At 36.2% G+C, this 14,414-nt stretch overlaps 2 protein-coding genes across 2 annotated transcripts; one reads left to right on the forward strand and one right to left on the reverse strand.

Moving 5' to 3' along the window:
* The first annotated feature begins 367 nt into the window (after window positions 1–367).
* LOC6505084 (fatty acid hydroxylase domain-containing protein 2) lies at window positions 368–6,015 on the forward strand. Its single transcript, XM_001965464.4, has 6 exons — window positions 368–1,069; window positions 1,561–1,724; window positions 2,890–2,963; window positions 4,322–4,497; window positions 4,574–5,028; window positions 5,761–6,015. The coding sequence occupies exons 1-6, from the start codon at window positions 812–814 to the stop codon at window positions 5,909–5,911; spliced, it is 1,278 nt and encodes a 425-aa protein (XP_001965500.2). The 5' UTR covers window positions 368–811; the 3' UTR covers window positions 5,912–6,015.
* Window positions 6,016–6,159: 144 nt separating this feature from the next.
* LOC6505184 (glutathione S-transferase theta-3) lies at window positions 6,160–12,620 on the reverse strand. Its single transcript, XM_001965463.4, has 4 exons — window positions 12,296–12,620; window positions 6,884–7,170; window positions 6,673–6,808; window positions 6,160–6,602 (listed from the first exon to the last, which is right to left on the reverse strand). Exons 1-4 carry the CDS (start codon window positions 12,411–12,413, stop codon window positions 6,436–6,438), a joined length of 708 nt encoding a protein of 235 aa, XP_001965499.1. The 5' UTR covers window positions 12,414–12,620; the 3' UTR covers window positions 6,160–6,435.
* Window positions 12,621–14,414: the final 1,794 nt, after the last annotated feature.

Here is a 14,414-nt window from a genome sequence, read left to right on the forward strand (position 1 = left end):
ACTAATTATGTCTCTCTATAATATTTATATTATATCACTTTTTAATTAAGATTTCCAACTATTAAAAAATTAATTTAAAAAAAAGGACAGATTATGTTTTTTTCTTAAAAAATAGACTTAAGAACTTGGAACTTAGAAATATTTTATAATTATTCACTTAAGACTTAAAGAAAAAAAGCCAAAGAGACTATGCTTTTGTTTTCTTAAATATTCTCTTAAATAAGAACCACTAATTAAAAATCTTTAAAAATAACACTACACTTTCCACTTTAAATTCCTCAAAACCAAAATACTTACCACTAATAGACCGTTATAATTTTCGCGCCTTTTTCCGGGAATCGAACTTCTGTGTTGGTAACACTGAGGACGCCGCGTAACCAAGTGTGTGTGAGCTTTCCACCGCGGAGCGGAAAGCGGAAGACGACTTTCAAACGAAATAATATATTATATTTAAGGGATTTTATTCTCCTAACTTTTATGTTGTCGCAGAGTTAACAATTGAGTCGGGAATGTGAACAAAGTGAGGAAAAGTTCAACGACTGCCCCGATCGGAAAGTTGGATCGGAAAACTCACGAAACGAAACACACGCCACAAAACACACACACATCGCATCGAATCACTTAAAAAGCCGGAGCTCGAAAATAGAAAAATCGAAGTGGCCCAAATGTCAAGGACAACGGAGCCCAGTGCCACAACATTCAGTCGACCTGTACAACTGGGCGAGCTGTGACGGAAAACCTGGACATCGGGAGCACTTACTATTATCGGAAAAAAAATATAATAAAGTTAAGAAATTTCAGAGAAGCCGACATGTCGAATCCCACACACGGTAGGCCTCCAAACAACAACTCTGGATATGGATCTGGATCTGGATCTGGATCTCTGTCGTCCATAGTCTCGTCGTCCTGTTCCCTCTCATCCGCTTCATTGCCCGTTTCGGTAACAGTCCAGCCGGCTGGAAATGGATGCAGTGCCTCAACCACGTCGTCCTCGGCATCGGCCAGCTCCTCCAGTGTCTCGGTCAAGGACAGGACAGGACTACCGCCGGTTTATTTGAACCTCAATGATGTAAGTTATAACTTGAGAGTTCTGATGGGCATTATCGAAAGGAAGCCTTGTCCGCGTGTCCGTCTGTCCGCGAAAATGTCTGTTTTTTAAGTTGATCCTATAGTCATACTGATTCTACTTGATCCAAATCGAGTTCTTAACCAAAAAGGGTTAGTTGATGCTTTCCCAGTTGATACTTAGCCGTAGAATGCCTTGTCCGCGTGTCCGTCTGTCCGCGAAAGTGTCTATTTTTTAAGTTGATCCTAAAGTCATCGGTATGACTAAATCCACTTGATCTAAATCGAGCTTTTAACTAAAAGCGGACAGTTGATACTTTCCCAGTTGGTACTTTGGGAAATAAAGCCTTGACCGCGTGTCCGTCTGTCCGCGAAAGTGTCTTAACTCAAACAGATCCTAAAGTAGCATCTTTCCTGGCATTATTTTTCCATATTTTCTCTATATTATTTATTATTTGTATTATTTTTATCTCATAGTCCTCTCTATTTCTACAGCACTCTGGCAAGGAGCAAGGTCCTTCGCAGTCCTCCTGCTCACCGCTCCAGCACTGGGACGACACCCGCACCGCCGATGTCTGGCTCTCGTCCCTCCACAGCGTCATCTTCATTATCACTTGCGCCCTGGCCGCCTTCATTCTGTTTCGCAACGTGCTCACCTGGTGATTATTTTGATTACAACGATTTATTTTAGTTCTCTTCTCTTGCAGCTTTCTTCCAGAGATTCTCTTTTTTGTTCCCCAACGAAGGGGTACTACTCTTCTCTACTGGGAACTAGTTCTAGTTAGTCTAGTGTTTGGGGGGGTCTTCTTTATAAATATTATTCAAATTCTATGTAGATTCTATGTCAGGGATCAGGGATTTAAAAAGATAGTCCTGAAGGTAGTCTGATTTTTAGGGCATTTTCAAGAACAGTGCTTGCTGTCCGTCTGTCCGTTTGTCCGCCAAATTATTTTAATATTTCTTATGAGAAGAAAAATTTTGTAAATTCTTACAACAGATATTATTTAAAAAATATAGTTTCATGATATTCTTTCTTTTAATTCTTAAATACTAAACAAATTTATTTAAATAATTAGTTTCAAAAATGCCATTATAATTTTTATAATTCTTAAAAACTAAGCAAATAAGTATTTAAATAATTATTTAAAGCTTCACTTACATTAATTAATTTGATGATGAGTGGAATTAAATATAATATTTCTTGAAATTAATTTTTAATAATCTGAAAGAGAAAAGAGAAGAAAATAAAATGAATATTAATTCATAATTAATAATTAATAAGTTTTCTTGTAATAAGTAAGATTTAAATTTATTATATTTTTATTATAAAGACTTTAACCTGAGAAGAATACTATTTTGAGAAGAATTTGAAGCCTCAGTCTTCCCAGAAGACTGTCTTCTAGTCTTTCTCTCTCTTATTCCTATTTAGAATATTAATTTTCTTAAAAATATATTTAATTTTTGAGTAAAATTTTTTATAAATAGAAAAACAGTATTACGAGCTTCGGTCTTTGAAGAAAGTCTTCTGCCCTTTCTCTCTCTCTCTCTCCCTGTTGCTCTCTCGCTTTCTCTTAGGTGTGCGAGTGAGAGAAAGAGTTCTGGACTCGAGCCGGACTCTGAGCTTTGTTTATTTTGATTTTTTTATTTTTTGCTTTTTTGAGCTGCGATCCGAAAAATCTGCGATCGAAAATTCGCCAGTTGCGTTTGCGACGCTCATCGGCGCAGACTGGAAGAGTCGCTGGAAGAACAGGAAGAGAGAGAATCTAGGGAAGAAAGCTAAAGAATGGAGGATAAACTGATGGAGATTTCTTGTTTATATGCCAGGCACTTGCAGAGCTTTTGGGGCGCCTCCGGTGACTTTTGGCAGGCCCAGTGGGACAAGTTCATCGACTCATTTGGTAAGTAAACAAAAAATAAATTAAACTTAAAAAAATTGTAAATTATGAAACAGAAAGGGAGAGGGAGAGGGTGGTGGTGTAAACTTTGTTCCTCTCAACTAATGCAAGTTTATTGTGCAAATTGCATTGCCCCATCCCGAAACAAAGATAAATTGTCAACAACAACTGTTTTGTTTACTAATTCACTGCCGCTCAGACCCCAACACAGAGCCACTCGTTCCACAGATACAAAGATACAGATACAAAGATACAAGTGGCAGAATAAAGAGCCCCCAGTCCCAGTCCCAGTGCTGCCAATTACATCGAATGAATCGCCGCGCTTACTCACTTTTCTCACTTTTAATTCAAAATTGGTCAAATAAATGGGGAAACTATGGCTTTTCGTAAATATTTACTTGGTTATTCGATTTTACGAGTATCTTTGTTTATTTTCCAGATGAACTTTGAAAACAATTTGGGTTTTCAAGTCAACAATTGAATTTTGTAGAAATACTAGTTTTTTTTAAGGTTTTTAAGGAATTTATGGCATTACTTTCATGATAGTTTAATTGGCTTTTTATAAGGTTCTTATGAAGTGGAATTTTGTGACGAAAGTCACGTTTACTTGTCAGTCTGTCAGTTGGATTTAATCTCGGAATTTATCATATTTGTTTAGAAATTTCTTGACTTATTTCTTTACTCTTTTTTTTTTATCAACCTAGTTCTGTAAATTACTTGATTTCTGCGAAGAAAGAAGCTGAATTTTGTGACGAAAGTCACGTTTACTTATCCCTCTGTCCGCATGTCCGCTTGTCCGTTGGGTTTAATCTCAAAATTTAACAAGAAGAAATACTATTTTATTTACTATTTTTTTTATCAACCTAGTTCTGTAATTTACTTGATTTCTGCGAAGAAAAAAGATCAATTTTGTGACGAAAGTCACGTTTACTTATCCCTCTGTCCGCATGTCCGTTGGGTTTAATCTCAAAATTTAACAAGAAGAAATACTATTTTATTTACTATTTTTTTTTATCAACCTAGTTCTGTAATTTACTTGATTTCTGCGAAGAAAAATGATCAATTTTGTGACGAAAGTCACGTTTACTTATCCCTCTGTCCGCATGTCTGTTGGGTTTAATCTCAAAAAATACAATTTTTCTCGACTTATTTCTTCACTCTTCTGTTTTTTAACCTAGTTCTATTAATTTCCTAATTTCTACGAGAAAGAAACTTAATTTTGTGACGAAAGCCGCGTTTATCTCTCCGCCTGTCCTTTAAATTGAATCCATAGCTATTTCTTGACTAATCTCTTCACTTTTCTCTCAAAATCTACCTCTATTTGAAAGACTGAATAAGATCTAACTTTATATTATTTTTAGGTGATGAACCCATGGTTCTGTGGGTCTTCGGCACCACCATCTTCACGATGATCGTCTACTGGAGCGTGGGCACCCTCTACACCTTCATGGACCTGACCAACAGGCCCGCCTGTCTCCGCAAATACAAGATCCAACCGGGCACCAATGAGCCCGTCGAAGTGCGACGGCTCTTGAAGGTATCACCTTATCATATCTATCATATAACTGCCTCGGATGTGACCTCATAATTGACCTTTTTGTCTCGCTTTTTAGGTGATTTGGTGCGTGGTCTGCAATCAGATATTCGTGGGCCTGCCCCTGGCCTATGCCAGCTACCGACTGATGGAGATCCGGGGCCTGAGCGACATCCGGGACCTGCCCACGTTCCACTGGGTCTGCTTCGAGCTGACCGTCTGCATCCTGATGGAGGAGCTCGGCTTCTACTACTCCCATCGCCTCCTCCACCACAAGCACATCTACAAGTACATCCACAAGCAGCACCACGAGTGGACGGCCCCCATCTCGGTCACGGCGATCTATTGCCATCCCATCGAGCACATCTTCAGCAACCTGCTGCCCCCCTTCATGGGCGTCTTTCTCATGGGCAGTCACGTGGCCACCGCCTGGCTCTGGTTCGCCCTGGCCATCCTCTCCACCCTCAACGCCCACTCCGGCTACCATCTGCCCTTCTTTCCCAGCCCCGAGGCCCATGATTTTCATCATTTGAAGTAAGTCTTTGAGAGTGGGGGTTTGAAATCTTATATTTCTAGTTTTGGATAATTTTGTTTTAGTTTTTCTTGAAGTATTTTAGCTTATTTTTTAACTATTTATGGAGGGCTTTACTTTGGAACTTTAGCTCTTTTATATATTCTTCATTTTTTGTCCCAATTTATAATTGTTTTGGAAACTATCATAAATACTAGACAAGTTTAAAGTTTAAAAACATGTTCTAAAATGATCTAATTTTTTCAAAAATATTCAAACATGTTCAAAAAAGTTTGTAACATCAAAAATACAATTTTCTAACAAAGTTTGTAATAAGAAGCATAATTTTTTGTCCCTATTTCGTATTGATTTTGAAAACTATGACAAATACTATCTATATTCAAGTTGAAAAACATGTTCTAAAATGTTCTAATATTTTCTAAAATTTTTAAAAATGCTTAAAACATTTTCCAACTTAAAAATTACATTTTTTGAATAGTTTGTACAAAAAACTTTAATTTTTTGTCCTTATTTCATAATTGTTTTGAGAACCATGTTTAAAAACATGTTCAAAAATGTTCAAACATTTTCTAAAATATTCAAAAATGCTCCAACATGCTTAAAAGTATTCAAAGAAATTTTTCAACTTCAAAATAACTTTTTTTAACTAAATTTCTAAGAATATTATGACTATATCTCCTAATTTCCTGCCAATTGTCTATATATCTCTCACTATAACCCTCTCCCCCTTGCAGATTCAACAACTGTTTTGGAGTTTTGGGCGTTCTGGACCGCCTCCATGGCACCGACTCCCTGTTCCGGGCCACCAAGTCCTATGCGCGCCACATCATGATGCTCAGCTTCAAGCCCCCGCGAGACGCCTTTCCCGACTCCACAATGAAGTGAAGTTCTAATTTCTGGACACTTATGGCACACAATTAGCACTTTAGTTGCCTTTTTTTTTGTTCTCTTCTATATCTGTGAATACAAATTTTGAATTGTGATATCGAGACCAGGATAATCCTATTTTGTACACCCCCAGACACACACCCCCCCCCCCCCCCCCCCAAGAGAAATGTTAAATGCGATTAATAAAGTTAATGTAAATTATAAAAAATAATAAATAAAAAATAAAAAATAGAAAAACAAGTGGGTTTAACAATCATAAGCGTATGTAATATACGTAATATTTAATATTAGGATACATCGTTAACAACTAAGTACTAAGGGACTAAGATATATAATATAGATAATATATATTATAGATTTCTTCACTCAATTTCATAAAAAAAAAAGAATTTAAAACTAAGTTTCATAAGGGGGAGTATGGGATATATATGGATGATCCGAAGAGCCAGTGTCTTCCAGGGGTCTCAGGGAACTAAACTAAAGATTGATGGACGGGCCTGGAGGGGAGGGATAGCCGGATGCTATTGCTTCACCGCCTGGGCCACGCCCTGGCCACTGCCGCTCCTCTTCAGCTTGGACTCGAACTCCCCGAGGACCTCCTTGTAGTGAGGACCGAGCTCCTCGCGGACCGCCTCGTACCAGCGGGCCAGCTTGTTGCGGTTCTGGAACGCATTATACCCGATGGATTCTAAAAAAAAAAATAAATATATTAGTAACAGATTAGTTATAGATTATAGATTAGTTGTAGATTAGTGTACTTGGCTGATCTATTTCACAAATGGCACTGAGATCCGCAAAGGATATGTTGTCGCCCAGCATGAACTTGCGAGAGTTGAGGAAGAGCTGCTCGAATTCGTTCAGTGTATGCTCCAACTGCTTCCCAGCCACATTCACCTAAAAAATATATTTAAAAAATAATTAAATAATAATTTTAAACAATTAAGAGTTAGAAAAGAGATGAGGACTCACCGCATTATCGGTGGGACGGGTCTTTTGGAGATATGGCACTAGCCACTTCTGCTGGAAGTACTCGGTGGTGGCCACGCCCATGTTGCTCTGCTGCCAGGCCAGGTACTCGTCGATCCTGCTCCGTCCCAGATGGCGCCGCGGATACCAGTGCTCCGGCACCAGTTTCTCCCTGGCCAGGTGCCGGAAAATGGCCGAGTTCTCCGACAGCTGATAGCCGTGATCCGTGATGGCCGGCAGCTTACGGAACCGGTTCACCTTGTCCCGGAACTCTCCCGTCAGGTGTTCGCCTGGAATGGGTTTTTAGGGGGCGGGGGAGGCGATTAAAAACCTGTCTCTTAAAGTCTCTTAGTCCAATGCCTAATTGTTTTTAGTTAGTCAGCTAATTATTTATTACAATTCTGCAGTTCTTTGTTTTCTATTATTTTCTTTAACGGAAGACAGTATTTAAAAAAGGAGTATTATTTACAAAAAATTATTAAATTCCTTAGTATTTTTTGTATTATCTTATGTTCTATGTCCTTAAAATAACTATTATCCAAGTTCTTAGGGTCTTTTCTTAAAAAATAGGTATTTCTAGATGCCTTAAAACACATAAAACTATATCTTATTTTCTTATCGGTTTAATATTCCTTCTTTTAGATACAAAGACTGCTTTCTGAGGGGAATAGAAATCATAAAGACTATATATATAAGTATATAGAATTTATAAAGTATATGATACCCGGTACTCTTCTCAAACCTAAAATGGTGTTATTTTTTAGAACTTCTTTCTATATTATTATATTATAATTTTTATTCCCCTTTTTAATGTATTATTCCTTCTAATCCTCCTTCTAATTTAGAATATATATAGGCTAAAAAAGAATATAGAAAGATATAGAATCTTATTTCTACATCTTATATCTTTTCTTATATTCTTTATCTTTTTTTTAGAATCCCTTTCAGAATCAACAACTGGGAATTTTTGGGAGGAAATAAAAGAAAAGAAAAACAGAATATGTGATACCTGGTACTTTTCTCATCAAGACCCTAAAAAGGGTTTCATTTTAAGTTATATATTCTTCTATATTCTGTATATTCAACTATTTTTTTAAGGGATATTGAAATCAGAAATACAGACTATATGATACCTGATACTCTTCCTATTCCAACCCTAAAAACCCAAACTTTTTTCACACTTTTTCTGCTAATATCTAACAAAAACTATCATATTTAATATTAAATATTATATGTTCCCCAATTATAATCCCCCTGCAATCATCATCCGATCGCTGGATGGCCTGATGCCCATTCCCAGATACCAGAACCAGATACTCTCACACGGCAACAGGTTATTATTATTATTGTTTTGTTTTGATTCCGAGTCGAAAATTTGGCAATTATAGATAACGATACCGGAATACGAAAGAATTATTGCCCTCGAAAGGGGGGCGTGTCTGGGCCAGGGTGAGTGTGAAAGTCAAAGTCATTGTCAAGGTCATGAAATAAAGGGGGACAGTGGGTGGTTGGGTGGTTAGGTGGTTCGGATGGTGCCATATTGAAAGCCAAACGAAAAATAAAGAGTTGGAAACAGAAACGTGCACTTGTGAGGCTTTTTGTCGGGGATTCTCTAAAAATAATCACCACAATCTGGATCTGGTGGAAAAAAAAAACAAATTACGATTATTGGGGTGGTGCGGAGTGGAGTGCAAGTGGAATAACAAAGAAATTAAGTGAAAATTTCATGGAAACCTAATTGATTAGTCAGCCAAGTAGCCAGTCGGCCAGCCAGCCAGTTCCCAGTGGCAAGCCGCGATTCCATTCTATAATCATCTGATTAGATTTGAATGTCCGGACGGTAATTTTTCAATTTTTCAATTTTTCAATTTTATAATTGCCGACTGGCTCAGTTGGGAAAAAAAAAGCGCCAACAGAAGCTGACAATCATGATTGATTAGTGGTGACTTTGATGGTCCAGCCAAAGGGCAACTCGTGTGGGAATCGTGATTGAGGGAATCGATTAGGGAGAGGTCTATAGGGTGTTATTACTAGGGGATTATCAGGTGTTCTTGGAAAAGTACTGGGTATCATATAGTCTGTCTTAGACTCTATATTTATTGATTTATATATGATATTTTCATAATCTAACTTTGCTCTCCTTTATAGAGAAGAGTTTTAGGAATAAAGGAAATAAAAGTACCGGGTATTATACAGTCTGGCCTAAGTTTTCAGCTTGTTTGGTTAAATACTAAAACTATTTATTATTAATTAATTTTCTGGGGACTACTTATTCCTGGTTTTGGACTGGTTTTTTTTTTTTTAGAAAATCTAGGAAAAGTACCGGGTATTATATAGTCTGCTTTATTTTGATTTATTAATATATTATAATTCTAAAATCTATTTTTGTTGTTATTAAGCTTCCTTTTATAAGGACATAGTGTTTAGGGGATAAGAGGAAAGAATAGTACCGGGTATTATACAGCTTCTCTAAAGTTTTCAGCTTTTTTAAGTAAAAAACGAAATAAAAAAACCTATAAAACTATATATTTGAACTATTATATCAAAGTTGAAGTGAAATATTAAGGGGAATATAGACTTGAAAGATAAGAGATATAAAAGAAAAGGAAGAAAAGTACCGGGTATACAGTCTGCCTTATGATTTCAGTTGATTTGATGGAAAATTAAATATAAAAAATATTTCTAGTTACAATATTAAGAGACAAACTCTATACATCAAATTTTATATAAAAATCAAGTGATATATTATACACTTTTAAGATACTATAGGCTATCTATATTCTTGAAGGTAAAGATTTAAAGAATTCTATACTTTAAAGATACTATAGCCTATATAGAAGACTTTTTTGACCTCCAGTAACCTCCAACAACCTCCAATAACCTCCAATTCTATTCACAGACCATTAAATAGCCAAACAAACCGGCCAAAAGACACTCGATGGACAATTGTCAAAAGTGCATACTAAAATGGGGTTAAGAAATATCAGTATGGGCCTTGTTTGTGTTTATGGCCAATTGAGCGACGGCTGGCTCGGCTCCCACTTGATCCCAATTGCAGTTGGCTGGTGGAGTCTTGGCCAGATTAGATTCCTTGCGTCATGCTCGTGTGGCATGAAACCAAACAGAAACCCCAAACAGAAACAGAAACAGAAAAGTGAACAACAAACAGCCTCGGATCGAAGTCTTTAACCTCCACAAGGTTGTCTCTGTTCATCGAAATGCAGTCGACCGACTTGATTTTCTAAGCTTTTCTGAGATTTCTCTCTCGCTCTCCACTTTTATACTCTCTGGGCGGAGTGCAAAGTCCAAAGATGGTTTACTATCCGCCAGATGCAGATACTGTATCTGAATATCTCCTTGGGATTTGCATACAAAATGCGGATATTAATTGCTAATTAAGACGTTGCAATCTGCATCTTGGCTGTCAGTGTCCTGCCATCAGTTCTGCACTTTATGGCTGAAATCATCAATTTCCGCAACCTTGACCAAGTGACTAAAAAACAACAACAACAAATTATAAAAAAAAAAACCCTGTTCCCCTTCTTTTTTATTTAGTTTTTTTTTTTTTGAGAAAAAAGTGCTAAGCGCACGCGCAGCTTGGTAAACAAACTGAGAAACAAACAAAAGATATCAGAGAAATAAAATGCAAACAGCTAATAACAAGCAAAAAATGAGCAAGTAAACAAATCACTAAAAAGGGGAAAATATTTCAAGAAACACGACTATTTAATGCACTTTTAAAGGAAATAATAAAAAATCGATCTTCCTATCCCATAGAAAGGGTATAGTTATGAGTTAAAAAGTTATGGGAAAAAAGGAAAAACTTCAAAACTTTGTTTAAAATTTGTTTTTCAAAACTATTTTAATCAGAGAAGCTTAGTTTTTGACTTCAAAAAAGTTCAAAAGAGTTATGGAAATATATGTACAAAAAAGTTTTAAGTCAAAGTTTCGAAACTCTTCCTTTTAGAAACCAGAAAACTTGATCAGAGAGGCATAGTTTTTCACTTTAAACATTAAAAATGTATGGAAAAATATATAAAAAAGTATATAAAAAGTTTTAAGTCAAAGGTTCGAAACTCTTTTCTTTAGAAATAAGAAAAACGTTCCTTTTTTAACTATTTCAATCAGAGAAGCATAGTTTTTGACTTTTAAGATAAAAAAGTTATGGAAAAATATGTAAAAAAAGTTCCCAAGTCAAAGGTTCGAAACAGACACTTCTCTCTATTTAGAAACAAGAAAATATCTAAAATAGTTGCAAAAAAAGGTTCAAAACAGACAATACCCCCTTTAGAAACAAGAAAACTATATTTTTATTTAAAAAATATTCCAATATTATTTCCCTTTTAAATATATATTAGTTTCCCTTACTTTATAATAAAACCTAACAACCCAAAACTATCAAGAGTAAAAAAAAAGACAAAAAAACAATCTAAAAACTGATAAAGTATTTTTAAAAGTGTGGCCTAGTTTAACAAGCAGGTGATAAAAAAAAAAAAAAAAAAGAAAACAAGAAGAGCGCAAAGATCGTTGATAGATTTTGGTTCTGAAAGTAAACACGAGCAAAGTGCACTGCTTCGCTCAGTGTAGCTCTCGACCAGCAGGTGATAAAAGGCCCCAATCGAGGCGATTTAACGATTTTTAGGTAAACACGTTCAAAGTGCACACACAACACACACAATACACACAACACACCTAAAAAATATCAACAAAAAATAATAATAATAACTGCCCCATCATCCTATCTATAAGACTAGTATCCCTCCTATTCCCACTCCTGAGGGGGAGTACTATTTGGATTTAAAATTATACTATATAGTACTATATAGTATAGAGTGTTTTTGGGGCAAAGTCACGTTTGCAAAATTCCCTTTTCGGTCAGTGGTTTTTGGGAATTTGTTTGTAAATCGGCATTATCAGAAATTAATTTCGTTGTTTGTTAATTTTTCTTATTATTATTGTGTCTATAGAATTAATTTTGTAGGAGATTGGAAATGAGATTGGGTAGTTTTCAGGGAGGGGGGGAGTACTAGAACCTTATCAAAAACACTTTTTTTGAAAACTAATATTTGAAAACTATTTCGAAAAAAATCTACTTTAATAATTAATTAATTTTTTTTTAATATTATCTTGCAATCCATGTCACTTTCCCCTTTTGGAAACTTTTCGGCTAGGCCTATGGAATTTTTAACGAGCGGAAAATTTATTTGGAAACTTTCCGGCACTAGGTCCCCCCCTCAAAAAAAAAAAATCAAAAAAAAAAAAGGGCTAAACATAAAAATGCATAGAAATGTGTCTGACGGAGTGTGTGTTTTAGGGTCGACCTTTGTTTTTCGGATTTCGAATTTTGAATTTCGGATTGTGGATTTTGGATTGGGAAATTTGTAGTCGCCGATGTGCCCACCGGCACGTACTCACCTTTGAGCATCGAAATGGGTATCGCTTCGAAGGGTATCTTGGAGGCCTCCAGGAGGATGTAGAGCGCCCGACTGGACTGATTCAGGAAGTCGAAGTAGAACTTGAGTGGCTGCGACATTTTGACTAGCTTTCAAGATATATCTTTCGGATATATAGATATATATTATATAGTTTTATTTTCAAATCCCGCGATCCTTATTCAAAAAATCAATCAAAACTCTAGCTGTTCGACTGGAAAACTGGATGGTGGAACTGGAACTGGAACTGAAACTGAAATCGAATCTGAATCTGAATCTGAATCCCAAACTGGACTGCTGGACTTTAGCGGCTAGACTGAGTTCGCTGCGCTGCTGCGGCGGCATTTTAAACGCAACGCAGCGCACGACGCCGGCAGAGGCAGTGGCTCGAACGCAGTCGCAGCGGCAGGGACATGGGCGTAGAAGAAGGACAAGAAAAAGGGGTTAAAAAAAAATAAATATATATATATATATATGCTTAAAATGATAAACAATTAAGCGGGTTAAGTAGTTATTTTTTAGAAAAATAAATATTAATATTATCATAAAAATAATGATATATAAAAAAATTAATAAAAATAGTTTGTAAAATAATTATTTTAATTTTTAATAATAATAGTTAGCCTAAAAATATAATTTAAAAACAGAAACCCCCCTTGGCGCCACCTTTGGCTTCGGCTATGTGCAATGCTTTTGAACAAGAAGCCGGTCTTTGTCTCTCTCTGTTTCTGTTTTTGTTTTTGTCTTCGCTTCTTCTCCCCCATTCGTTCGCATCTTGTTGTGATCGCCGCCCCTGTCCCCCCAGTCCCCACCCCCCACTCGAGTTGTTTTTGCGGCGCATTTAAAAAAAAACAGCCAGCGACATTGTTGCTCTTTTTTTTACATTTTTATACCCTTGCAGAGGGTATTATAATTTTGGTCAAAAGTGTGCAACGCAGTGAAGGAGACATCTCCGACCCTATAAAGTATATATATTCTTGATCAGGATCACCTCCTGAGTCGATATGAGCATGTCCGTCTGTCCGTCTGTCCGTCTGTCCGTCTGTCCGTCTGTCCGTTTCTACGCAAACTAGTCTCTCAGTTTTAAAGCTATCGAGTTGAAACTTTGCACACATCCTTCTTTCCTTTGCAGGCAGTATATAAGTCGGAACGGCCGGGATCGGTCGACTATATCCTATAGCTGCCATATAACTGATTGATCGGAAATGCCATAACTTTGGTGTTTTTTAAGTTAGAAAGATGCGACTTGGTACAGATTCTATTTTGGACAAAATAATCTGATTTGCCAAATTTCATAAGGATCGGCCGACTATATACGATCTTCTATATATCTAATAATATAAGATGCGTGGCGCCACCTAGCGGACTGCGACTGAACTGCAAGGGTATATCAACTTCGGCTCCGCCCGAAGTTAGCTTTCCTTTCTTGTTTATTTTGATTTTTTTATTTTGATTTTTTTGTTTTGCATTTTTTATGTTTTTTTTTTTTTTTAAGTTACTCTCTCGCCGGCCACGGGCGCCACCAAACATAAAGAAACGAGGGTGTGGCACGCAGCACACTCTGCACTCTCATCCCCAGGATGAGGAGCTGGAGATGGGAGCTCTGTTCGGGAGTGACTCTCACATGTGCTAATCGTGATTTAGTCACCCCATTTAGTTAGTGGCCCGTTCCCCAAGATAACCCCCAAGATCGGTGCAAAAATTCTAGCTGAGATCACTAAATTTGGTTTCTAAAATGGAATAATGTTATAATGCTAAGGTACGCTTTTTTATACACTGAGAGAAAATAGGGGGACAAGTAGGAAAATTAAGTAGGTTTTGTAAAAATAATATTTAAGATAGTAGTTCAGGGGTTTAAGAGTTATTTCGATAAAATAATACTAAGGTATTTATAATATCATATTATCCCATAAATAATATTTTTATAATAATAATAATAATAATAATAATATATAATATAATATGTAAATATGAGAAATTATGATATAATAAATCTTTAAATGAGATTTATCTTATATATAATATCATATTTTTGAGGTATTTGGGTTTGTAAATAATTTTATTACCTCAAACTATTAAAACTATTAAGATAAAAATTGATT

This window comes from Drosophila ananassae, chromosome XR, assembly GCF_017639315.1.
Source record: "Drosophila ananassae strain 14024-0371.13 chromosome XR, ASM1763931v2, whole genome shotgun sequence".
Lineage (NCBI taxonomy): Eukaryota > Metazoa > Arthropoda > Insecta > Diptera > Drosophilidae > Drosophila > Drosophila ananassae.

What these genes read in the sequence shown, in the direction of transcription:
- LOC6505084 (XM_001965464.4), top strand. Translation starts at nt 812, where the DNA reads ATGTCGAATCCCACACACGGTAGGCCTCCAAACAACAACTCTGGATAT. An exon ending in TTTCGCAACGTGCTCACCTG is followed by an intron (nt 1,725 to 2,889) that starts GTGATTATTTTG and finishes TTTATATGCCAG; the next exon opens with GCACTTGCAGAGCTTTTGGG. An exon ending in AAGTGCGACGGCTCTTGAAG is followed by an intron (nt 4,498 to 4,573) that starts GTATCACCTTAT and finishes CTCGCTTTTTAG; the next exon opens with GTGATTTGGTGCGTGGTCTG.
- LOC6505184 (XM_001965463.4), bottom strand. Translation starts at nt 12,413, where the DNA reads ATGTCGCAGCCACTCAAGTTCTACTTCGACTTCCTGAATCAGTCCAGT. An exon ending in ACCCATTTCGATGCTCAAAG is followed by an intron (nt 7,171 to 12,295) that starts GTGAGTACGTGC and finishes AACCCATTCCAG; the next exon opens with GCGAACACCTGACGGGAGAG. An exon ending in TTGTGAAATAGATCAGCCAA is followed by an intron (nt 6,603 to 6,672) that starts GTACACTAATCT and finishes TTTTTTTTTTAG; the next exon opens with AATCCATCGGGTATAATGCG.